Source organism: Aureobasidium subglaciale (assembly GCF_000721755.1).
Source record: "Aureobasidium subglaciale EXF-2481 unplaced genomic scaffold scaffold_0, whole genome shotgun sequence".
Lineage (NCBI taxonomy): Eukaryota > Fungi > Ascomycota > Dothideomycetes > Dothideales > Saccotheciaceae > Aureobasidium > Aureobasidium subglaciale.
The window spans coordinates 1,412,499-1,436,971 of record NW_013566995.1 but is presented as its reverse complement, the minus strand read 5'-3'; the positions used below and the strand labels follow the sequence as shown (position 1 = coordinate 1,436,971).

Below are 24,473 nucleotides of genomic sequence, written 5' to 3'. Positions count from 1 at the left end.
ACCAGCGATGCTGCCTCACCGCCATTTCAGGACCATCGTCCTCGCTAATACCTATATGCCACGGTCCCTCGTGCTGTCCTTTTGTAACAAGAGCGGCGGTCAGCTAGACATCGCTGCTGACCTATCTCGTGCCATTTCGTCGACTAGTTGTGTGTGCGACTAAAAGCCTACCTCGTCCGAAATTGCCTGCATCCGTGCCTGTATGCACCGAGAATCATCATGTACAACCTCGATTTCACCCACGCCGATAACCTTCTGGCTTATGGCGATTATACCGATCCTCGCCACAACCACTCTTACTCCTCGTCATCTTCCTTGGCTTCGCAACAACAGTGGGCATTTACCCTCGACTCCCTGGACCCGACCATGGCCCACCAGTCCCTCCAGCCGCAACATCAGCATCAACATCACCATCACCAGCATCAGCATCAACTCGAGCAGCCTGTGTCGCAACATGTCGACTACAAATATGATGTGAATCAAATCGACCAAAAGCAACATCTCGATTACAATGTCAATCAACATGATCAAAAGACATACGAGTCCCACAATCTACCCGCGCCCGTCCAGCCCAATGCCATGAACCTCGGCTATACACAACAACAAATGAACCAAGCTGCTGCTCTCGATCCCCAGTGGCACTTCCAGTTCCCGGCCCAGCAGGCTTTTAGCCAGGATGCTACCCTGGACCGCACCTACGACGCCTCATATGCCATGCCGATGCACCAAGCTACTCCTCAGTACATGCCTGTCTCGGCCGAGAACAACATGGCCATGAACTCGACTGCATACATGACCATGGCTGGTCCTATGGAGTCCATGAATGTTCTATCTTATCCTTTGAACGATTATCAGAACGAGCTTCTGGCTTTCCAGATGGGCATGGCCGCCAACACCAACGTTCAATCCAGTCTGCCTAGCAACTCTCCCACTGGTTCATATCTGGAAATTCGTTCCTTGTCGAGTAGCGACAATGGCTGGACTGCTGTTGACTTCCCCATCTCGAGGCATTCTCTTGGTTCATATGTCGAAGCCAACAACAACGCTATCTTCAATCCTAGTCAGACTTTGCATATCCGCAGTGCATCAGATTCCTCCAACGACGATGCCAGCTCTGTTCAGTTGTCAAGCAGCTATGAGGAGATTCCTTTCCCTCTTTTCTCACCCGTCTCAGATGGTTTCAGTGCTGGCGACTACGTTCAGCACAGATCGCACCACACCAGAAACTTCTCTTCTGATTACGAGCATGACTACTCGTCCCACTCGACCTCATCGTCGCCGCTAGCAAGTCCTGCAGATGGCACACGGCCCTCAACTTCGCAAGCAGTGCAAATTTCGACAATCTCCTCCAACGCTTCAAGCCCAGTGTCACCTCCTGTCAGAAAACGAAAGACTCCCACTAACGCTCTGGCCAAGACTACCAAGTCGGCTATCAAGAAGGCCACTCCTCCAGCTCGCAAAGACGGTGCACCCGAGAAGCGTGTTGGCAAGAGAAAGGGCCCCCTGCGTGCTGATCAGCGTCAACAAGCTCATGAGATCAGAAAACTTCGCGCATGTCTTCGTTGCAAATTCCTCAAGAAGACTTGTGACAAGGGCAATCCTTGCGGTGGTTGTCGTCCTTCTCATGCCCGTCTTTGGCAAGTCCCTTGCACTCGAATCGACATCAAGGACATTGGCTTCTTCATGAAGGACTGGAAGGCTGACTACGAACGTCACGTCAATCTCGGTGTATCTGCTGCCAACATCAAGGGATTCTCCCCCAATGAGCGCACCGTCTACATCACGCACGGCTATGGGTACCTGCTGCCAATCAACGTTCGCGAGGTCTACGTTCGTGACGACAGCTGCTTCAATATCGACTGGTCTGAGAAGATCAACGATCCTATTCAGTTCGAGTCTCATACCTCGAAGCTGTCGACTGGTATGGAGGGTGTTTCAGCCTCGAGTCTCTCGGACTATCTCGATTGTCATCTCGACAACGGCTTCGAGTCGTTTGTCGACGGTTACTTCGAAGGGACACCCTTCTTGACTGAGATGCTCAAGACTGCCTACCACTACTGGGTCAAGTCGAAGTCGCCAGTGATTCGCAAAGCTCTCAAGTTGGTACTTGCATACAACTTGACCCTTCACATCACCATGATCGAGGGTCTGTCTGAGGAAGAAGCCGGTGTCGGCAAGATCGAAGATGAGGACAGCAAGTTCTGTGGCAAGACTATCGCTCCTGGCATGATCAACTTCCAGGTCAAGATTGCCTTGGCCGATATGTGGAGAGAACTTCAAAAGGATGTTCTTGAAGAACTCTCGGCATTGTACTCCTCTGTGTACAGTGGCGAGAAACTCAAGAACTGGCCAACCATCTTCATGCTTGCAGCAATCCTGCTAGCCGTATGGGAAGAGATGCAGTTTGATGCACACTACCGTACACCTGATGAGACAGCTGTCAATCAATTCTGCAATGACATGGAAAGCACTCCTGTTGGCGTAATCGTCGGCTTGTTCCAAGCTATCAGCCAGAAGTTGCCCAACTTCATGGACTGGGACACTCGTAGCCACCACCAACTTCTCAACTCTGACCCTGCCATCTGCGAGGCTTTGACTGAAGTGAAACAACATGTCACCAAGCATGGTGAGTTTTCTTAACTACGTTGGCTCGAATCCTGCGTGCTAACGATATCACAGAAAAATATCTCCGATCTAGATCGGACGCCAAGTTCGACCGCAACGACTTCGACTGTCTGTCGAACAAGTTCCTGGCCAGACTTGTCATTCGCGCAAATTGATCACCGAAACGAATCACTACGCACAACTAACGCTCAATGACCAAATTCACGGCCCAAAACTTACGCCACGCTATGCAAAGCCGTCTCACGTTCCCGGCATGCCTCACGACACGACCTTGTCCTTTCTGCACTGCACTGCACAGCGAAAGCTTTTCCGAGCCTTGTTATCTGCCTTTTTGTATTTCCTGTTCTTCGTTTCCTGTCTATAGAGATTCCCCTCTGCGGTTTTGATTTTAGGATGTGATGGCAACCTGTTGTCTTTTTGTCGGCTTTCACCTTTACCATGTCTTTCCTGCTCCTCTACTGCTCTTGATGGCAAATAACGGACGCGACTCAAAACTGCAACGAACCACGATCAAGAACAATGGGATACGACTTTTGGTATTTTCGTGTTTATTGCATCCGGCTGTCTCTGTGAGATCATCTACTGGCTAAAGTTCTTGCCATTCAAGGTGGAGGTTGTTTGACTAGCCATCGTATCAGAGAATGAATAATAATTTCAACATATCGGTCGAATGTACTCGAGTATTGAGATTTATATTCTGAATGAGAAAAGATCATCGAGTCAGATGTTCATCTACGTTGCCAAGGGCGTTTCTCACGAAAACGCCCGATCCCGGTCCCTTGCATGGGCGGCTGAAAGTGAAATTTGGTGGAGGGGTCCTCTGATGCACTCTCGGGAGGCGCAGCAGCAAGAATACTCCTCCGATCTGCTGAGGTCGACGCCAGCATCTTGACTTCAAGTTGTGGGCGCACAAACACTGTAGTGCTCTAGTCACTGAGCTTACGAGTGCTCTCCCCTCAGTTGTATACATTGTTCACCGGCGCGATTTTGTGACCAGACGTATTGACGACGTAAGGCTGTCTGCCGCTTCCGCTCCTTTGATCTTTGCGACTTGCGTTTTCAGAGCTGTGCTTTGAAGCTGTGTTCCTGGTAAGTGCGATTTCATTTTTCTGGCTTACATCTGAGCCGCTCTGCTGTGGATGCAGAGATTTGTTCGATTTGACATAATGCGCAATGAACTATTCGCGTTTGAGTTCCAATGACGAAGCGAATTCTTGCGGAAAATCGTATCGGGATGGACTGACTCGGAGCCTGTAGTCATACCTTCCGACCTCCAGCAAAGGACGAAGAGCAGAAGCGCGAGATCACCAACTTCGCATTGGGCAACAATCCAGATGTTTCTACGAGAACAATCATCCATGTAAGTCAGTTCCATCTCAGTCCCAACTCCAAGGTCGCGGAGAGGGCTGTAGAAAGGCGCAGTGTTATTTGGAAAGCACTCTATCCATCTCGAGAGCCTGTCGACTGCCCTGTCTCATGTATGAGCTCGTCAAAGCAGACTATACTGTGCCTTCTACCAGGCCCTCTCTTGATCTCTATCGACTTCGGAGATGCGACTGACAAGTAACATAGTCGACCATGTATTACTCTATTGCTTCCCTGCTGGCAGCTCCGTTGCTCGTTCTCGCACAATTTCCCCCACGGGTCGAATATTCGAATGTCCTGAAATCGCCCATCAATGAAAACATCACCATTTCCTATAACACGCCCTCATCTGAGACGTGTATGACGGCTTTCGATACCCAAAAGCAGTATACTGGTTACATCGGTCTCCCACCGTTCACCCTCGCCCCAATACAGCAGAACTACTCGATCAACACCTTCTTCTGGTTTACGGAAGCGCGACAAAACCCAGAGACTGCTCCGCTGACTATCTGGATCAATGGAGGACCGGGAAGTAGCAGTATGATCGGCATGTTTGCTGAGAACGGACCATGCGAAGTCGTTCAAATGAAGGATGGTTCATGGGGCACTCAAGCGCGTATGTGGGGCTGGGACAGAAGTTCGAACATCCTTTACATCGATCAGCCAACTCAGGTACGTATCTTACAAATGATGCCATACACAAAGCGATCGTTCCAACGGACCGCTCCCCCGAATCGATGAACGTAGCACACTCGGCAAGCTCCCAACTGCCCGGCGAACTCTCAGTGTTATTCTGCTTGTCGAAGACCGGTACTAACGTTCGCAGGTCGGTTTCTCTTACGATACACTTACGAATATGACCTACAACGTCATGCTTGAAAGACTCCATTCCCTCAACTTATCTGGTGGATGGGTACCAGCCTGGACCGAACTCAATGGCACATTTAGTTCAAATAACCCGGATGCCACCAGCAACACCACCGACATCTCAGCTATGGCTGCGTGGCATTTCCTCCAAGGCTTTCTTTCTGCCTTTCCCCAATACAATCCAGGTGTTCAACCAAACAGCTCACACATCTCGACAACTGGTATCAACCTGTTTGCCGAAAGCTATGGTGGCATATATGGACCGACCTTTGCCAACTACTTTGAAGAGCAAAATGCAAAGCGAGCGAACGGCACTCTGCCCACGAATTCGACCTTAGAGATTAGGCTTACATCTCTAGGAATCGTGAATGGCATGATTGATTCGTTGATTCAGGACTATTACTACGCCGCTATGGGTTACAACAATACCTTCGGCATACAAGCAATCTCGCAAACCGAGGAGCTCAATTTGATTACAGAATACAACAGTCAGTGCAGCACCGAAATCGAGACTTGCCGCCGTCTCGCTAATCAAACTGATCCGGAGAACGAGGGAGATAGCGACCAAGCCAATAATGCTTGTCAAGCAGCAGCAACCTCATGCAACAGATTGACGGGACCTTTTCTTGACAGTGGCCTTGATGTATACGATATTCGTGTCAAGAATCCGTCGCCAGATCCATCATGGGCTTTTCTGGAGTATCTGAACACGGCGTCGGTACAGAAGGCGATTGGATCTCGCGTGAATTATACTCAGCATAGCGACGCAGTATCAATGGCCTTCTACAATACTGGTGATTCGGTACGGGGTGGTCAAATTGATGACATTGCTAGCCTCCTTCGAGCCGGGGTGCGCGTTTCGCTTATTTACGGCGACGCTGATTATATCGTAAGTTGCATCCCCGAGACCAGAGTCCTGTCTGGCGCCCCTGTCCAAATGCATAGTCTTTTCTAGGGATCAAGCAACAGCTGCGGAGAGCCGTGACGTCAACTGCTCTCGCTCGAGCGGCTTCGATTCGGAAGTGAATGTGCATTTCGACAGCCCATGAACCACCCTCTTACCAGAGCGGGAGTGCTAATACATGATTTAGTGCAATTGGATGGGCGGTGAGGCTGCTTCATTCGCCGTGGCTGCAGCGCTTCCCGAATACCCGTCAAACGATTCTTCATACCTCTCTGGCTGGAACAGTGCAGGTTATGCTGATATCGTTGTTAACACGACCTATGTCGGAGGTGCTGTACGCCAGTTTGGCAACTTGTCTTTCGCCCGCATTTATGACGCTGGCCATATGGTACCATATTACCAACCTGAGACAGCATTCACTGTGTTCACTCGAGTTATTGATGGCACGGATCTTAGCACTGGAGAAGCGATCAATCTTTCCAATTTTAGCTCATCTGGCCTCAAGAACTCAACACATACTAACATCGCTCCATCTAAGCAAGCGGCCCCAACTTGTTGGTTCAGAGCAATGCAAGACTCCTGCTCGTCCGAAGAAACAGCACAGATGAGGGATGACAAGGGAGACACGGGACTTTTCGTCAACGGTATCTACTATTCAGACCCAAAGAAAGCACCTAGCAGAACTACCACGGCTAGCAAAAGTGGTGTCTCTCCAAGCAGATCACCGACAAGCTCAAGTTCTACGCGCGGTTCAAGCAACAGCGGCAGCAGCAGTGGTAGCACATCGACCATAGCGATGACTGGAGTTTTTACAGCAACGGCGACACCCAGCCCCAGTTCGGGACGAGCCTCGAGTGGAATTGGGGTCATACACGGGTGGATTCAGAGTCTGCTTGTGTTAATCGTTACGATGGTGGTTACGTGAGATAGTGAAGACAGACAGTGAGGCACAGATGGACTTTGACATTCATATGGGAAAAGAAGTCTAGAGATACCCTATCGAGTTTGACGATTGCAGATTAGCTGTAAACTGGGAAGAAGCTTATTTGCTCGATCGCTTCGTCCCTATGCAGAATCCTTCGATGTGCAAGTATATTGAAAAGGTGTGTTGACGAGGGTAGAGAATGACATGTGACAATCGGCCGGGATTTCACGATACAATATGGTGCCTGTGTAGCCAAGAACAGTGCTGTCTTGATTCTAAATAACAAGCAAGTACAGCATATAGAAGATGAACTTCCAGGTCAGAATGACATAGCTAGTTGTTTGAATGCAACTTTTGGTTAAACATTTTGAGTCCTTAAAATTCTAAACAGATATTCTTAGTTAAACATTCTTTTTAAATGTCTTAGTTAAAGTTTTAATCTATACACATTAATTAAGCCGTCCTGTTTAAGTATTATCGAAATTACATTTCTGTCGATTATTTTTGTTAAGCGTCTTTGTTAGAGCATTTTTTCCATTTGGGTTATTCAAGCAACATGTTTGACAAAAATGTGTGGCTAAAATGTTCTACTGGAGAGCTGGAAAGAGTGCAGGGAAACTTTTGGTTAGCGCACCGCCTAAAAGGAATTTGATAGTAATGGTCTAAGCAGTACAACTACGTAGAGATGTCTATAGAAGATGGTAGCTACCTGTTTAGATTTTAGAACAAAACATGTTCAATAGAAAGAAAAAGACCAATTGCGCACGCCTCGGCATCGAAGATTGTTGTTGTTAGCTTCGTTCCGTCGACCGTCGCAGGATCCAAGCTTTGACGATGACTTCACCGGACAAAGCACCAAATATCTTTTGACACGCTCACTCAACATCATCGCCTTAGTCGCGCCACTCATACCATCGCAATCGCGTCGTCTTCGAGAGCTACACGCTCACACGACCGTCAAGATGGAGCGCGCAAGCTTCAAGCGCAAAGGCGAATTCGGCGCCAACAACAACAGCCGCAAGAGCGCCAAACTGGACGAAACTGCTACGAAACCTGCTGGCAAGATGACTTTTGCTGAGCGCATGATGGCTAAAATGGGCTACAAGCAAGGCCAGGGTCTCGGAAAAGAGGGCGAGGGTATCGTCAACCCTATCGAAGTCAAACTACGACCACAAGGTGCTGGTGTGGGTGCGGTCAAGGAAAAGACGGAACAATACAAAGCAGAGCAGAGGAGGAAAGCAGAAGCCAAAGGCGAGGAGTATGAGGACTCGAGTGATGAGGAGAGAAAAGCTAGAAAGAGGAGGAGTGAGAGGAAGAAGGAGGAGAGAGGGGCAGGGGGTGGGAGACGCAAGACGAAGTATCGTACTGTGGAGGATGTTCGTGCTGCGGCGCCTGGATTGGAGTTGCCGAAAGCTATGCTGGGCAGTATCGTTGATGCTACTGGTGGTACGACGCGACTGCTTACGAGCACTGCTGGACTCATGACGCCGAATCATGTTCCTGCCGAGACAGAAGCCGACAAGATAGCCAAGCGCGAGAGACTGGAACTGGAAGCCTTTATCGAAGCATGGCATGGCTTGCAAGAGCGGAAAGTCGTGGTTGAAGAGCAACAAGGACATTTGCAAATGGAAATCAGCCAAGCCGACGACGATATTGAAAAGATGCGACAAATGCTCTCGGCAGTCGAGGCTCTGAACATCGCAAACATCGATTGGGGTCAGGCAATGGAGAAGCTGCAGAAACTACAACAAGACTTCCGTCATGACATTGATAGCTATAATCTGTCGGAAGCAGCAGTCGCTACAATCACACCCCTTTTCAAAGCCGACCTCGATGACTGGGACCCTCTGGAAACGCCATCCTATCGTCTAGTCGAACATCTCACCCATCTGAAACCCATCCTCGGCTTAGAGAGAACATCAAACGCACTCGCATCCAACAACCCAGACATTGAACCCGAACAACGACGATACCGAAAGCAGAAAACCACTACACCATACGAAAGTCTTATCCATGGCATCTGGCTACCGAAGATGAGGTCAACAGTCACACGCTGGGACGTCCATGATGCTGCCTCGTTAATCACAGTCGTAACGGCTTGGAAACCTCTCCTCCCCGCTTTCGTATACTCCAATCTCTTGGATCAACAAATCGTACCGAAACTCTCTGATGCTCTATCATCCTGGAACCCACGAAAACGACGCCATCACCACAAAGCTTCTAGTAACGATGCACCACACACTTGGTTGTTCCCTTGGTTACCACTCCTGCCATCCTATCAATTAGATCCCAAATCCTCTTCTGGAGTACTGGTAGATGCAAAGAGGAAATTCCGGCGTGTACTGGATAGTTGCGATATTTCTTCCCTCTTACCAGGTCTGGAAGCTTGGAAGTCGTTTTTCGGAAAGCAAGAGTTTGAAGCTACTTTGTTACGCCATTTACTCCCTCGTCTTGCTGCACATTTGTCTCAAGACTTTGACATCGATCCAGCAGATCAGGACATTACACCGCTCGAAAACATCTTTTTGTGGCAAAACTTCTTTACACCGATTGTTTTTGCACGACTGTTGGTGGCAGAATTTTTCCCAAAGTTACATGGGGTTTTGCATCAATGGCTCACTAGCCCAGAAGCGAGTTTTGAAGAAATCGGCGCATGGTACAGTTGGTGGAAAAGCGTTATTCCAGAGCTTTTGCAAAGAGTGCCAGAAGTAAAGGCAGAATTCGACAGAGCATTGACAACCATCAATGATGCATTGACTTTGCAAGAACAAGGTCTTTCTCTTTCTTCTCTCCCAGCACCTGCCGCAGGACCTTCTCGCCCTCTCGTCACTTCCACCACCACCATCATCGACGCCAAACCCGCACCCAAAGAAGAAGCACCAGAGCTTTCCTTCAAAGATATCGTAGAGGAATGGTGTGCAGAAAATGATCTCACGCTTTTACCTCTCCGAGAAGCTCATCCAGGGACCGGCGCACCGCTTTTCAGAATCACTGCTAGTGTATCTGGAAAAGGCGGCGTGGTTGTGTTTTTCAGAGGTGATATGGTGTGGAGTCAAAAAAGAAAGAGGGAAGATGGCTTTGAACCTGTGGGGTTGGATGATAAGTTGTTGGCGAGAGCTGAAGGACGGTAGTAGAAGCTGATTGGGGGCGATGGAAAGAAGGGATGAGAGTTGTAGTCCCCCCCCCCTTCTTGACTTTCCAATTCCATGGACGTTGTCAACTTTTTCTTGAATGACTTGACTGATATATTCTGGAAAAGTTCCATGCCACGTTGCTGTGATCCAGTCCCATGGTTGATGGAGAAGGGCAAGAAAAGTAAAGAAAGGTGAGAAAGTCTCTACGCTTCGTTGACCCGTCCCGACATTCACAATGTCACTCTACCATGTCAAGTGAAGGATCTGAGAAAGGAGAGAAACACAAGAACCTTGATCAAGGAAATATTCCAATTGTTTTTTTTGTCTTTTCTTATTGATCGTAAAATTGGGAAATGAGAGAATTTATATATCCATGAATGACGCGCTCCCCAACTTTGGCCAATACTTCGCTTCTCTAGTAATACACACAGTCGTGAAGCATTGCTTCCTCGAGTCTGTCAATCCAGTGTTCGTCCTCCAATTCATGAATATCATCCACATGTGAGGAACAAACAAGGCCCCTCTCGAGGTAAAAGAACTTTAATGAAAGAAAACGCCATGCAAAGATTCCGCCATGTATGGAATGATACAGTGAGAGACTGAGGGTTGTGGTCAAGCCTGTCCTTGTATACCAAGGGTCTAATGCCTAAGGACCTGTTGGGTAGGGTGAAGGTCCATCTTCATTGCCGCCGGGGGAGGGTCGTGGACTGGGTACGCCACCAGGGCCATGGTTTCCTCCTATTGAAGGCGGCACGCCAAAGGATGGTGGAAGAGGAATTTCCGGCATCTTAACAGGAACATCTGGATCCGCCGTCGGCTTCTTGGGAGAAAGCTTTTCTCCTCGTACCGCTGCTTCCATCTCTTCTTTGCTCAAGGTCTCGTATTCGACTAGTGCGTTCGCTAGACGTTCGAGTCCTTCGCGGTTGTCGAGTAGAAGCTTTGTGGCACGTTCACGGCCTTCTTCTACTAGTCTTCGTACTTCGCTCTCGATCATTTGTTTCGTCTCGGATGACAAGCGGGCGTAGTCGGTGTTGAGGTCGACGTTGCCGAGCTTTTCTGACATACCGGCTTGCGTGACCATCATATGAGCAATGCGGGTTGCCGACTGAATGTCGGAAGATGCACCAGTGGTGACCTTGTCGGGTCCGTAGATGAGCTCCTCTGCAACCTTGCCACCCATGCAGACGTCAATCTGTGCCATCATCTCGGCTCTGGTCTCCGAAACCTTGTCAAGTTCGGGAAGCATTTGAGTAAGACCGAGGGCGTGACCGCGGGGCATGATGGTAGCTTTGTACAGAGGGGTAGTGTCCTTTGTGAGCATGGCTACAAGAGCGTGACCACCTTCGTGGTAAGCAGTCATGACCTTGTCTTTTTGCTGAATGACGGCAGAACGGCGTTCAGCACCCATAAGCACCTTGTCCTTGGCCCAGGTCAGATCGTCCATAGTCACACGCTTAGCCTTGTTCTTGGATGCGCGAACAGCAGCCTGGTTAACAATATTCTCAAGTTCAGCACCGCTGAACCCGGGGGTACCACGGGCCAAAACGGATGCGTCGACTTCACCGTCAATGCGAATACTCTTGAGATGGTGCTTGAGGATGCTGATACGGCCACGCACGTCGGGAAGACCGACAACAACGTTGCGATCGAAACGACCAGGTCTAGTCAAAGCCTTGTCCAGCGATTGAGGGAAGTTGGTTGCGCCGATGATGATGACACCAGTATCCTGGTCGAAACCGTCGAGTTCAGTAAGAAGTTGGTTCAGGGTCTGTTTTGCGTATGCTGCATCACGTTCGTGACGCTTGCTTCCTATTGCGTCGAGTTCGTCAATGAAGATGATTGCGGGAGACTTTCCACGGGCTTGTGTGAACAGATCGCGAACGCGCTTGGCACCAACACCGACGTAGACCTCGTCAAACTCGGAACCAGACATGTAGAAGAAGGGGACGCCAGCCTCACCAGCGACAGCGCGGGCGAGGAGAGTTTTACCAGTACCGGGAGGGCCAACAAGGAGGACGCCCTTGGGCAGCTTTCCACCGAGAGTCGAGAACTTGTCAGGGGCTTTGAGGAATTCGACGAGTTCCTGGAGTTCTTCCTTTGCCTCGTCACAGCCGTGGACATCAGAGAAGCGAGTCTTTTGCAGTTCAGGTTTTGCCTGGTTGTCCTGGGCTCCGCCGACCTTCTTAATGACGCCAGTAGCATCAATGAAAAGAGTGAGAACAACCAGAGACAGATAGCAAGTGACACCAAAGATCATCAAGAACTTGACCCACTTGAAGACGGTGGCGCCGAGAGACTCGTCAACGACAACGTACAGGGGTTCTTTCTTAGCACCGCTGCCTTTGCGTGAGACGGAGAGGTTACCACCGCGACCAGTGGCAGCGACGGCCTGACCGACAGCCTGCGAAGTCTCGTCTGAGTGGGCACCAGAACCAGTTTCTTGTTGACCGACTTTTTCTATGGCGCGGGAGTAGAGCTGGTCGACCGAGGGGCTCGTTGCGTAGATGTTCTTGTCATAGCGTTCGACCAGGATATCGTGGTGACCGGCGCGAATGAGGGCAGAGTAGAAGGCATTTTGGGCGGTAGCACTGTTGGGGTTGTTGTTGGCCGTCTTTTCCAGACTAGCAAGCAGGTTATGCGAGACGCTGCTGGCAGCACGAGTGTAACGAAAGACGGTTTGCGCCTGCGAGAGTGGCGTACGGGAGAGGACGGACAACGAAGGGCGAGATGATGCGAATGAAGAGTATGGCTGGGAGCGTAATACTGAGGACGTCAGTATACCGTATCGGGAGTGCGAAGGCGCATGGCACATGGCTGACGACTTACCACTGGCCACGAGGGATTCAGTCGACGAAGATGCGGACCGCCGGGACAGTTGTTTGAGTGCAGCAGAGGCAGACGGCCATAAGCCAATCTGTACAGTCGAGGGTTAGTGGGCGTGTTGGTCAAGTGCGAGTGGTTGCCTTCGTACCTGGGCGCCGCGAGAGGCCATGATTGCGCCGGGGGAGGAGACTTGCTCAGTCGGCAATCAGACCGGCTACAGCTCAAGGGATTGCTGGGTGGATGAGAGAGGAATGTGAGGGATTATGGCGTGTATACAGGTAGCGATGATGAACGATGGTATTGACGGCGGCAAAGGCGAGAGAGTCATCGGCCTCGGCGCTTGCGCCCATCAACATGACGCTCACCACTCTCCGCGTCGGGAGCCAGAAGCTTCCAAGAACCCGCCGTTTCATCTGCGTCAATCCTAACTCACGTGGCAGCCATCATCTGATAAACACCTCGACACCTGCACTATGTTCATGTATATACTCGACCCATCTACTGTAGACAAGTGACCCGACTATGTCTCGAAAGCAGAAGGTGCGACAGCAAATACAACCACCAGACTCGCCACAATCAACGCTCCCGCCACAAACGAAACTATCATAATGCTACCTCTTGATGCTGGGAATTTGCCCCGGATCACGTAGTGTTGGCTCTCGAAATATCGGTGAAAGCCAAGTAGAAGGATGAGAATTGCTGTCGATTACGTTAGTCTTCTGATGGCGACTGAAGCCTGACTGTCGTAAAAACTTACACACTCCGAGAAAGGTGACCCCTAGTGGTTTGCCCAATTGTCGCAACCTCTGCTTGTCAATGCTGTTGACTGCCGCTGCCGATGCCGATCCATCTGAGCCGCCATCACTTGAGATTGACGTGTTCAACCTGAATAGTTGTGTGATGGCAATGCCGATTGATGCAAACGAGAGGGAGGTGCGCAGCCACGCCAGAAACGTGCGTTCTGCCAACACGGTCAGTATATCATTGCAGCATGTCAACACAACTCCAACCTACCCAGCGCAAGGTGATCGCGGGCTACACTGCCCTTGTTCTCGAGCTCAACGCTGCCATACTTCTCGACCAGCTGTCTCCAATAATGCTCTCTCTCTGCTTCGTCCTCAGACTCCTGCCCAGTACCAACACTACCTTGCCTCGAGTCTCTACCTCCACGTGTACTCGCGGTTCGTTGACATGTACCGCTCTTTCTCCTGCGCTCAATCGGACTCAACTCGCGCTCTAGTCCCTCTTCTGCGGCACCATCATACCCAGCTGCCACGACAGTATGTTCCGGATCTGTACTTCCGTATGTGCCGACTCCTGTCCTACGCCTGACAATCGCCGTGTTCTCATCTGCACTACTCTCAGCTTCATCGCGTGCCCGGTCCGAATGGGAGTTGTTGCGTCGCGACATGAATGACGATGCCCTGTCAGAGCCTTCTGGTCGAGTGGAAACCGTAGAACAGAAGGTGACACTGCGGCGCGGTTCGAGCGATGGTGAGACCTTGCCAGATGTCAAGGAGCCGGTGGACGCCTGTCTTGGTAGGTTCTTGGAATGGGGTCTTGCACTTCGTTCGGGGCTTTGGCGTGGACTGGTCTTTGGACTGGATCTCTGGCGACTTCCGGCACTCGGTCTAGGACTTGATCGGGGACTCTTCTTCTTTGAGCTTTCGGATCCTTCAGGCTTCGCGAATGGTTTGTACGGGTGACCCTCGGTTTCCAGACGGTCTCCGATGTCTTTTGTGTCGCCAGTAGGTGTAGCAGGCTTGACAGCTTTACTTTGATCTCCAGATGGCTCGGTCGAAACAGATTCCAGAGTAGAAGTCTTTAGACCGTCGTGCTTGGATTGGCCCTCTTCGACTTCGCTGGCGGTAGTGCTATGATAAACACCTCGCTTGGGCCGCTCAACCTCACTTTCACTGGTAAAGTCATAGAAGCGATGGTCACGGCTGCTGGACCAGGATGAAAAAGGCAGCACAGGCGTCGACAAATTGGCATGGGTGCGCAAGGAGGGGTTGGTTGGCCCCGGCCTCGGTGTGATGAGGTCACTTTCAGAGTCGTATTCCGTTGCCGACCTGGAGCTGTCTCCCTTCTCGGACGTGGATGCAGGTGAACATGGTAGAGGCATGACGGTTTCCACCGTTTGTTTTGGTGGCTGGGTATGGTTCAAGTTGCTACCCAGATGGCGTGATAGGGCCTAGGCGGTGATCCGGATGTCGTGATTGAGTTCTCCGGTCCTGATAAATATGAGTGCCGGACGTTGATTTATCTTTATATCCAGCCGTGGTCAAGCTGTAAGAAATGGCGGTGGACCACGCGGACAAGCTGGGGTTCAAACAAGTGTCGAAATGATCAAAGTCGACGCAAGCTCGAGTTAGGTCACGAATCGATACCACGAATATTGATTTTGCTCCACGGTCAGCTCAAATGGTTGCATCGCTGTGCGCCTGTACGAGGCGTCTGTCGTCGGTGCAAATGTCTGAGGAGATTTTTCGGTCGTTGAGGTGCTCCAGATTAAGGATGAGGTGCTCTCGCCAGAGTGGATCCAGGGCGTCGTTGTGATCGGCAGCTGCTCGGTCTCCTCTTGCGCAACCCCGCAACGTCCGAGGTAAGCAACATGGAAAAAGCACATGCTTGCGACCCTTATCTCAAACATACATGCACGGGTTCTGCTCTTCAACTCGCTGTAAACATATCTGATGCGTGTCGTGAGTAGGGGAGCCGCGAGGCAACCTGCACCCATAAAAATGAAACCCTCTGCTCCCAATGATAAAGAAACGCTACCCCTTGATATACAACTCCATCTACAGCAATGCACATGCCTTATCGCTCGCTCAATGCGCAAGTGACCACAATGCGTGAGCCTTCAGTCGACTAGACCTCTTTGACCCACCCTGCTGGTACAAGACCCTTGCCTTGACCTCCTGCTCTCTCGACTTCGCACCAACCATCACCTTGATCTGGTGCAATCAAAACTAGCCTCTCTCCCTCGTCCATGCTTGCCTCGCCTTCGCCACTGGCTGCGTACGTGTACAATGCCTCGACGTATTTCAGCTTCTTAGCACCACGCTTTGGAGCTACGACTGGGCCCTTCTTCTTCGTCGACGGAGTAGAAGAAGCGATCGAGGTTGCCAGACTTGTGATGGATGCGCGATGGGTCGGCTGTGACCTGATGGGCGAGGAGGGCATCATTTCGACATATGAAGCAGGTACAAGACCTTCGCCAGAGTTTGTGCGCACTTTCATCCAGCCAACTCCATCTGTATTCGTTGTTAGCATTCAATGAGGTCGAGAATCTTCGAAAGGACATCTTACCGTCTGGCTCGACTATCGTGACTTCAGCCCCATCGTCCACGGTAATCTCGCCTTCGCCACTGGCTTGATAAGGATACATCATCTTGCCACGAGGTTGGCCATTCGCCGAGTCTCCGTTGCTGCCTGCATAGTGGTCCGGCGGTGGTGCAAGAATTCTACGCTTTGCAGTGTTCGACCGCCCAAGGTCGTTGGCACTATCATTTGAATTTGAGGGTGGACGAACATTTGTTCCAGACACACTGCGGTTCGCACTTGCAGCATAGCCAGATGAAAGTGTGTTCATGCTGCCCATAGTGTCGGTTCGATTGAGACGTGGCATGTCGTTAACAGAGTCCGAGGAGCCCTGTGCCGCAGGGTTTGCTGCAGCAGGGGTAGAAGCCGATGCTGCAGCCTGTCGCTCGGCCTTGATCTTCTTCTTCTGCTCCTTGTCCAAAGGACCTGGGCAGTTGGCGGGTACCTTCATCTGACATTTGCTATGGCAGATGAATCCACAGTCTTCACAGTCAAAGCCCTTTGCTGATAGGCCCCACAAGCGATCTCCACATAGATCGCAGTTCGTGGGCAGCTTGAAGGTCTGAGATTTGAAGGCGTGATTCTGAGCACCAACACTCAAATCACCGACAGCGGTCGCAATAGTGCTCACTTCGACTTCGCAGCTGACCTTCTTCCTCTCAGACTCATGCAACGACTCTTGCAGATTGAATTGTGCCCGCACAACCTCGACCTCATCACGCTTATCTGTGCCATCTCTGATGGCCTGACGAACTCGCTTTGCTCCCTCGACTTCGCGGCGTTTGGCGTCGCACTCTCTGCGCAGCTCGTTCAACTGTCCCTTACTCCTCATCATGATATTGCGCAAGAAGGTTTTGCTGAGATCATCGGATGCCATAACATCGTCGTCCAACCACACTGGTGAGGGTTCGAAGGTGAAATCGGCGGGATCTTGCCAGTTGGAGGCATTGTGACGAACAAACATCATAGAATCGAGGACGGGATTGTTGCGTGGGATCTCGGCTGAGAGATGCTCTAGTAACTGAGTGGAACGTGACAGAGTTTGGGTCTCGATGGTGGCTGCTTGCAGCCACAGAGTGTTCAACTTGGCGACTCGAGTCTCCGAAAGGTCTTGTAGCGAGTCCAGCAAGTCGGGAACGTATTCATGGTAGTATCTTTCCTTCTGCTTGTTGGTGACATTGATAGAAATGAGGTAGGTGTTCTTTGTGTTGCGCATGTCTGACTGTATCTGGACGTAGGCTGTTTGAGCCTTGGTCTTGCCATGGTCGAAACTGCTGTCGATCTTCTTCCTGCGGTTCTCAACGTCCTGGCAAACGCTGTCGTACTTTGTCTTTGTCTTCCGCAAATCGGCATAGGTATTGTCACGCTCTTTCTCTAATTTGGCGGCGTAATCGGCGTGGTGTTTTCGAATATCCTCGCATCGTGTGGATAGGTGTTTGATAGGATCAGCGAGGTGAGATATAAGTTGGGTAGCAAAGCGATCGTGTTCGGATGCGCGGTTCTCTAACGTAGTGAGCTGAGTGGACCAGGTGGTCATAGAAGCACTAGATAAGGTGGCCGTCAGAATTGAAGCCTCGGCGAACGGGAAGGGGGAGTCAAGCGTACCTCTCCAAAGAACCCGGAGTGACTGTCGGGGTGTCTCCAACACTCAGACTGCTCTGCTTGCGGAGCTTCTTGTCAAAGTACTTTTTGGCGAGGGCATTGAGTTTCTGGCTGTACTCCTTTTCTATGGCACTGCGTTCCCGGTAGAAGGCTTGGATGTCGTCGAGCCATGAGATACCACCCAAGACCCAGGCGTTCACAGGCTTGAAGCCATCCTACACTCTCATGTCAGTCCGGTGCTACTCCAGCATGATGCAACGGAACGGCATCCGACCAACCTTCAACTCGGCGCCGAACTGCGGCGCGATGTCGATCTCGGCCATGCAGGCTCAAGACGGTAAGAGGCAGACTGAGACAGGGATGTTCGCCGACCACAGCGGCTTTTGACACACAAACAATGCAAAAGGCCTTTGAGAAGAAGACACGCAGGCAGGGCTGTACTGTTGGCAATCAGATGGCGGCCCAAGGCCGAGAGTGGCCTTGTTGCCAAGGCGGGGTATTACTATCAATCCAGCCCCAGCCCTCGGCGGCTGAAGTCGGTCGCATGCCCACCGGCCCGGCATTGCGAATGCTCAGACCTTTCAACCGGTCGTGCATCTGTGACAAGTCGCGCCTTCATGAATATGTACCTATAGCAAGCTTGTGAAATCAGTCTGTCACCGCATCAAGCATCACTACCTACAGCGGGGAGCTTGCTGTCCTGGAGCGTTCACAACTCAACAGTCTCGACTACTGAACAAAGGCTGGTGACTATAGCAAGGCTTGGCCTAGAGCTGTGCAACAGATGTCTACCACGAGCTGAAAAGCCGTCGTCTCCCAATGATGATGAGGATACTTGACGTTTGAGCCGTTTGTCCTCGTTTGCGATGTGATGTTGTGGCGAGTGTGGGGAGAGGCCGCACCTTTGTCCCTGTATAAAGAATCTTGGAGATGGTAATTGCCTAAGTCGGACTAGTTTGTGTTTAGGCAAGCCAAACGTCACTCGAGATTTGTTGCGCGCAAGTAAGTGAAGCTGCACTCACTATTTGCGCCTTCCCAAAGAACATTCCACCACGGCCTTTGCGCACCTTCCTCCAATCCGTTACCACCTACGTGCGCGCGCAGTATTCCTTCTCCATCCACCACAGCCATGTCCGACGCACCAAAGTCCCTAGGCGATCGCATGACTTTTCCTGACAGCAACAACAACGAGAAGCTCGACTGGGCTGAGGAGGCCGAAGAGATGGCCAACCCTACACCTGCACCCGCACCCGCACCCGCACAGCCTGCCGCAGAGACCACGACCGAACAAGCACCCACAGATGACCAGACCGATGGCGCATCAGAGTTCCAGATGGGCTCGTCGCTGCTTGAGCCCGAGTTTGATGTCAACGTCAAGCTGAACGACCTGCAAGGAGACCCCAACAACCCTCTGTACTCGGTCAAGCAGTTCAGCGACCTGAACCTCCCCGACTCACTCCAAAAGGGAATCAGCGCCCTCAGCTTCACCAGACCGTCAAAGATCCAAGAGCGCGCGCTGCCTCTCCTCCTCCAAAACCCTCCTCAGAACCTCATCGGCCAGTCGCAATCCGGTACCGGCAAGACGGCCGCCTTCGTCCTGAACATTCTGTCTCGTCTCGACCTGACACTCCAGCAACCCCAAGCCCTCGTCCTCGCTCCCTCGCGTGAGCTTGCCAGACAAATCCTCGGTGTCGTCCAGGTCATGGGTGGGTTCATGGAAGGTCTTACCACATACCAGGCCGTACCCGACCCATCTACTCGCGGTCAGCAAGTCACTGGCCAGGTCGTCGTTGGTACCCCCGGCACTGTCATGGATCTCGCTCGCCGAAAGCAGTTGAACACACGCGGCATGAAGGTGCTCGTCCTCGACGAGGCCGACAACATGCTTGATCAGCAGGGTCTTGGTGACCAGTGTAAGCGCGTCAAGCTGCTTCTGCCCAAGGACGTGCAGACAGTTCTCTTCTCTGCGACTTTCCCTAAGGAGGTCGTCGCCTTCACCGAGCTCTTCGCCCCCAACGCCAACGCCATCACTCTGGAGCGCACCAACCTCACCGTCAAGGGCATCAAGCAGATGTACCTCGATGTCAGCCAACACTCGGATAAATATGATGCACTCGTCAAGTTCTACGGTCTTATGACCATCGCCTCGTCGATCATCTTCGTCCGTGAACGCAAGACCGCTGATGAGCTCTCCAAGCGCATGGAGTCAGAAGGTCACCACGTCGTCACACTTACCGGTGGCCTCGATGGTACTGAGCGTGATTCGGTCATCGACCGCTTCCGCGAGGGCCAGGCCAAGGTCCTCATCACAACCAACGTCCTCGCTCGCGGCATCGACGTTCAAACTGTTACAATGGTCATCAACTATGACATCCCCGACAAGCCGGCTCCATCAGGTCGTGGTTATTTGCCCGACGCTGAAACATTCCTGCACCGTGTCGGTCGTACTGGTCGTTTTGGCAAAGTCGGCGTCGCTCTCACCCTCGTTCACGACAAGCGTTCCTGGGAAATGTTCAAGTCCATCTGCGAGGAGCTCTCCATCAACCCGACCAAGCTCGACACCGACGACTGGGATGAAGTCGAAACCGTGGTCAAGTCTATCATCAAGAGCGCGCGTAACGTCAAGAGCAGCAACACCATGTTCGAGTCATAGAATGGATCAAACACTGGTTCGGTCAAGGAAATGGAACTTTAGATAGATTCCTCCCTACTGCATCTGGCAGATGATGTTTTTCACGACGAAAGATTCGCTATTAATGAGGATTATTGGGCTCTTTTAGATATGGAGCTACTGAATAATTCCACACGCTTACCGCAATGCAACTTATCTGATTCAAAGGTGATTGTTGAAAGTTGGACATTGAGTGACACGATTTGGCACCTTTTTTGTGGATATGTATTCAAACTGGAAGCACGCCATGGCTTTTTACGATTTGTGAATGTGTCAGGGCCGTGTCTACCAAATCGGCACTGCTCTTGGTCCTCTATCCAGAGTCAAGAGTAGTATAACCCCATTGCCCATCCACAAGACATGATACGATGTGATGCACATTATCTCACGTCTCTTCAGGAACGATACCATACCCTTAGATAGTGCACAACCTCCTCCGGAGCTGTTCAAGATCCCAAACAACGTTGCAGATGTCCACCCCCTTCGGACAAGAAGTCCAATATATGGTATGGAGATTACAGTCAGGGTTGTACCCTTGGCAGTTTTCCATTTGAATAAGTAAAAGTTGACGTATCTGAACTCTCATCTATGAATTGCAGGTCAGTAAAGTCTCAGACTCTGTAGTGTAGTAGTCGCGATCAGGGTCAAACTCATGCTTGAAACATACAACTGTGGAATCGATCGATTGAATCTCTTGTAACATTGGAACATGACTGACAGGGCACAAAGAAGGAAATGGAAATGGAGACGGAGCAAAAGACAGATACCAGGTCCGAGAGAATGTGTATGCGGCTTACGAAGTTGTATAGACATCGAGATCGTGGAACATGTGAGGGCAGGGGAAGTCTGGGATATATGACCGCTTCGAGTGCTCGCTCTCGTGGTGATTTGCTTTCATGAGTCAGTTAGTGGGGGACGCTTCTTCTGTTGATATTATTCGTGTCAGTATTCCGATATTTGTGTAGCGACAACAGATTTAGGTGTCGAAATGGTCTTGAAAGGAGCATGCAGACTCCGAGACATTGAGCAAAGACGATGTTCTGTCAAAAAAAAAGTATCGTAGCATGATCTCAGTAGTTGACTTGTGCACCATGCGTGGACCTTGTGTGGAAAAGGCGATGGACATAGGATGGAGAAACCTTTCCTGATCCCTACCTGCAAGACGGGTAGAGCTGAGTCCTCAGAGCTTGGTCGGGTGAGAAGACATGATCCCACTGACCGCGGGAAGTGGCAGTCTGTTGCCGTGGCACATCTGTGGAGATGATGTCGAAGTGGATATCACCAAGAGTAGTAAGTGGTACTGTGTGTCAAACAGAGACATGTCAATAGAGTATAATCGGTCAGATTAACAGTACATAGCTCGAGAGTTGTCGATCCAGAATGACCGAGACAACCACAAGGGCAGGGTGTCCACACGCTGAATTGAGTTGACGCCCTACGCTATGGATACCCAGAGTGACGGAAGAAGAGGGGAAACCCATTGAGGAAGCTGGGAGTAGCTTAGATCAAAGCCGGGTGACAGAAGTATGCGTGGAGGTGGTGTGATGTTGCAAGGCCTCAACAAGAAGTCAGGGAAAGTGGAACCGGACCTTCCACCACATCGATCGGATTGCCATTCCCAGTTCTCCTGTCGATCCCTACACAAGGTTATAGGCGCGCGTTTCGGAGTCGCGTAGTGCCAACTTGACAGTCGACTCTATTGCATGTTTGGTACAGTCTAAGCCTGTGAGGTGGAGCGGAAGCCATTGAAGGGTAAAGATCCGTTGTTATGACCTCCTCGAGGTTTTGATCTTCGCGATCCAAGGTGTGAAGCGCTTTGACGAATCAACCCGGTGCGCGGCCGCTGACGATTCTAGTTGTGCTCGTAGATCTTATCGACAGAACGAACTTGTAAACATAAATCGTGAGCGAACATGCAATTGACTCTGAAACGTTCTGTTTAGTCCACCAAGTCCGATATGTGTCTTGAAGAAGCAACAAAATCAGTGGGGATTCTTTCGAATTGACACGGAGTTCAGACGTGGTCTAGTAAGGACACTAGGAGGTCGTGGACCTCCAAGGGCCCAACACAGTAATTTGTTGCCCGCATATCTGGTCACCTTCTGAAACAGGCTTTGTTGAAGACGTCCGCTCAAGATCGAGACTGACTGGCCCACCTGCGAGGCTAAGCCTACAGGACTCGAGTGCTGGATCATTTCCAAGGCTAGATGTGTCAATCGACTTGTTGACCTCAAGAGTCGTGGTGTTTCGATCCATGAAGGACTTCCAGAGTCAAAAGATGGGGCGTCGTTCCTGCTTCCGAAATGCAACTGCAAAGTTCAGCATGCAAAGCATGCCCTCGACCTTGATAGGGCAAGAAGACACGCTGTGGAATAGACTTCGAACAGTCAGAACGTAGAACAAAAAAGCAGACGCTGTCAACATGGTTCGCCATTGGTCATGGCGAGAACTTGATGAGCGACAATAACTAAGCTGATGGAGCGATGGAGCTATACTTCGTCTTGCACGATGCGGAATCAAGCCACATCGCGTTGTGAACCACGACGAAAATCATGTTTTGAATTGAACCAGAGAGGCTGAGTTCGAGGTCTAGATAAGTGCGCTAAACCTGATCACCAGGAGAATTGAGGCCAGCCGGGAGGTTCGGTAAGAGGAGTGCGGAGAGACTTGTGTTGGGAGGGGCGCTTTCGCGTTGCCTGTCTGTTACGGCCAAGCCTTTGGTTTAGTAGAAATTATCTAGATGGCAGGTGCGAGACTCTCGTGCTTCATCCACCAAAGAAACCGACACTCAGTCTTCAACGCTACGCTAGTGGCGGAGGACGTCCGATGCTGGCAATCTAGCTTCGCCAGGTTATTTCACTACAGTGGAGAAGCCCAAAGCTAGTCAAGTCAAGCTAGGCAGACCAAAAGCTTTTACTAGAATAAGCAGAGTCGACGTCAAGAGGGGCATCATCAGACGGGCATGTGTGGATGTCGATGCAGAGTACAGTCTTGGTCATCTACGACAAACTACTAGAGCTGACTGGATGAGGTGGAAGGATGCTTGAGGATATTGTTCAAGGTTTACGTGGATACTTGACGCAGTAGAGGAGAGACCGAGGGTAAGAGAAGGAACACAAACAATAAACAACAGCATACCCCAAACTCGAAAATAGTCCTGATGGCCGTTGAAGCTCATCGGCTTCACAAAAACACCTCCAACACCGTGCTTCAAAACAATAGGAGAGCGTATGAACATTTGATGCATCAGTGCATCACGACCAACACGTTCGACGAATCAGCCCACTCTATGTCTGTCCGTTCCACCCAAGAATCAGACTAGGATCGATTGTGTCGTTGGCACTCGACTCGGGCGTAGCAGACAGCTCTTCAATGCGAGTGTGACCGGGTATGGGGTCCTGGACGTGTGTGGGTATATTCTGAGGGACGCCTGAGGGAAAGGAGGTGAAGTCCATGTGCATCTCATTCACGAAGGACGGATGTGCAGAGTCGAGGAAATCCGTGGCGAAAGCATCGAAAGCTGGCTGAGGATTGACGAAATTCTGAGGGGCAGCGTATTGGGGGATTTCCTGCGAAGACTGGCTTTGTTGACCTGGTTGCATAAGAGTATATTCCTGCAAAGGCGGTTGAAACTCCTGGTACACCTGAGTGCTGTCTTGAGGCTCTTGGTAGAGCGGAACTTCTTGTTTGAGAGGGACCATGTTATCACGATGCCCACCTCGCCCACACCCAAGTCCCCAAGCACCACTTGCGACCTGTCTAACGTCGGGACAGGTAATGCACTGGCACTCGAAGGATGCACATCTTGCACAAGGGAATTGAGTATCGGGCATTGAGCCTGGCAGGTTGAACAACGACGCTGCTCCCGGATAAGCTTGAGGAGGTGGTGGAGGTCGTGATTTGGAACAACAGGACAGAGTTGGGTTCGATGATGGCTGTGCGGCAAGCTGCTCTTGTTGGCTCATGTCGAGCGAATATTGCCGTAACGCCAGCACTTGCGGGTCGTTTCCGAATGCGTTAAAGCCTTGGGGCGGTTGTTGCTCAGGGTGTGCGTTCGCTGGCATCGACATCATCTGAGGGGCGTGCTGCTCCGGTGGTGGTGGCGGGTATAGAATGGGGTTCTGTGAGCCGTTCATCTGTCCATAGACTTGACCATTGTTATCAGTCCAGGTCGTGGATGGTTGGTAATGCTGGTGCCCAAACATTGTTGGAGGAGCGTGCTGATAAGCGGCG

The 24,473-nt window shown here is 51.0% G+C and overlaps 6 protein-coding genes across 6 annotated transcripts; 4 read left to right on the top strand and 2 right to left on the bottom strand.

The window, feature by feature from the left end:
* Positions 1-882: 882 nt before the first annotated feature.
* AUEXF2481DRAFT_61122 (uncharacterized protein) lies at positions 883-2,780 on the top strand (the record flags this gene model as incomplete). Its single annotated transcript, XM_013493704.1, has 2 exons — positions 883-2,626; positions 2,680-2,780. The coding sequence occupies 2 exons, from the start codon at positions 883-885 to the stop codon at positions 2,778-2,780; spliced, it is 1,845 nt and encodes a 614-aa protein (XP_013349158.1).
* Positions 2,781-4,203: 1,423 nt separating this feature from the next.
* On the top strand, positions 4,204-6,686 carry AUEXF2481DRAFT_24949 (uncharacterized protein; the record flags this gene model as incomplete). Its single annotated transcript, XM_013493702.1, has 3 exons — positions 4,204-4,662; positions 4,817-5,746; positions 5,949-6,686. 3 exons carry the CDS (start codon positions 4,204-4,206, stop codon positions 6,684-6,686), a joined length of 2,127 nt encoding a protein of 708 aa, XP_013349156.1.
* A 962-nt stretch (positions 6,687-7,648) lies between these two features.
* Positions 7,649-9,817, top strand: AUEXF2481DRAFT_557 (uncharacterized protein; the record flags this gene model as incomplete). The annotated part of the gene is made up of 1 exon (XM_013493607.1): positions 7,649-9,817. The coding sequence occupies one exon, from the start codon at positions 7,649-7,651 to the stop codon at positions 9,815-9,817; it is 2,169 nt and encodes a 722-aa protein (XP_013349061.1).
* Positions 9,818-10,466: 649 nt separating this feature from the next.
* AUEXF2481DRAFT_24947 (uncharacterized protein) lies at positions 10,467-12,812 on the bottom strand (the record flags this gene model as incomplete). The annotated part of the gene is made up of 3 exons (XM_013493701.1): positions 10,467-12,583; positions 12,647-12,734; positions 12,792-12,812. The coding sequence occupies 3 exons, from the start codon at positions 12,810-12,812 to the stop codon at positions 10,467-10,469; spliced, it is 2,226 nt and encodes a 741-aa protein (XP_013349155.1).
* Positions 12,813-12,987: 175 nt separating this feature from the next.
* On the bottom strand, positions 12,988-15,141 carry AUEXF2481DRAFT_150103 (uncharacterized protein). Its single transcript, XM_013493700.1, has 3 exons — positions 13,658-15,141; positions 13,401-13,604; positions 12,988-13,342 (listed from the first exon to the last, which is right to left on the bottom strand). Exons 1-3 carry the CDS (start codon positions 14,766-14,768, stop codon positions 13,164-13,166), a joined length of 1,494 nt encoding a protein of 497 aa, XP_013349154.1. The 5' UTR covers positions 14,769-15,141; the 3' UTR covers positions 12,988-13,163.
* A 3,376-nt stretch (positions 15,142-18,517) lies between these two features.
* Positions 18,518-20,717, top strand: AUEXF2481DRAFT_34873 (uncharacterized protein). The gene has a single exon (XM_013493699.1). It carries the CDS (start codon positions 18,699-18,701, stop codon positions 20,220-20,222), a length of 1,524 nt encoding a protein of 507 aa, XP_013349153.1. The 5' UTR covers positions 18,518-18,698; the 3' UTR covers positions 20,223-20,717.
* The last annotated feature ends 3,756 nt before the right edge of the window (positions 20,718-24,473 follow it).

Excerpts from the sequence above, each read along its gene's own strand:
- AUEXF2481DRAFT_150103 (XM_013493700.1), bottom strand. The coding sequence starts at position 14,768 with ATGCCTCTACCATGTTCACCTGCATCCACGTCCGAGAAGGGAGACAGC. Across the intron at positions 13,605-13,657 it reads CCGCGATCACCTTGCGCTGG|AACGCACGTTTCTGGCGTGG; the intron begins GTAGGTTGGAGT and ends CCGTGTTGGCAG. Across the intron at positions 13,343-13,400 it reads GGTCACCTTTCTCGGAGTGT|CAATTCTCATCCTTCTACTT; the intron begins GTAAGTTTTTAC and ends CGTAATCGACAG.
- AUEXF2481DRAFT_34873 (XM_013493699.1), top strand. The coding sequence starts at position 18,699 with ATGTCCGACGCACCAAAGTCCCTAGGCGATCGCATGACTTTTCCTGAC.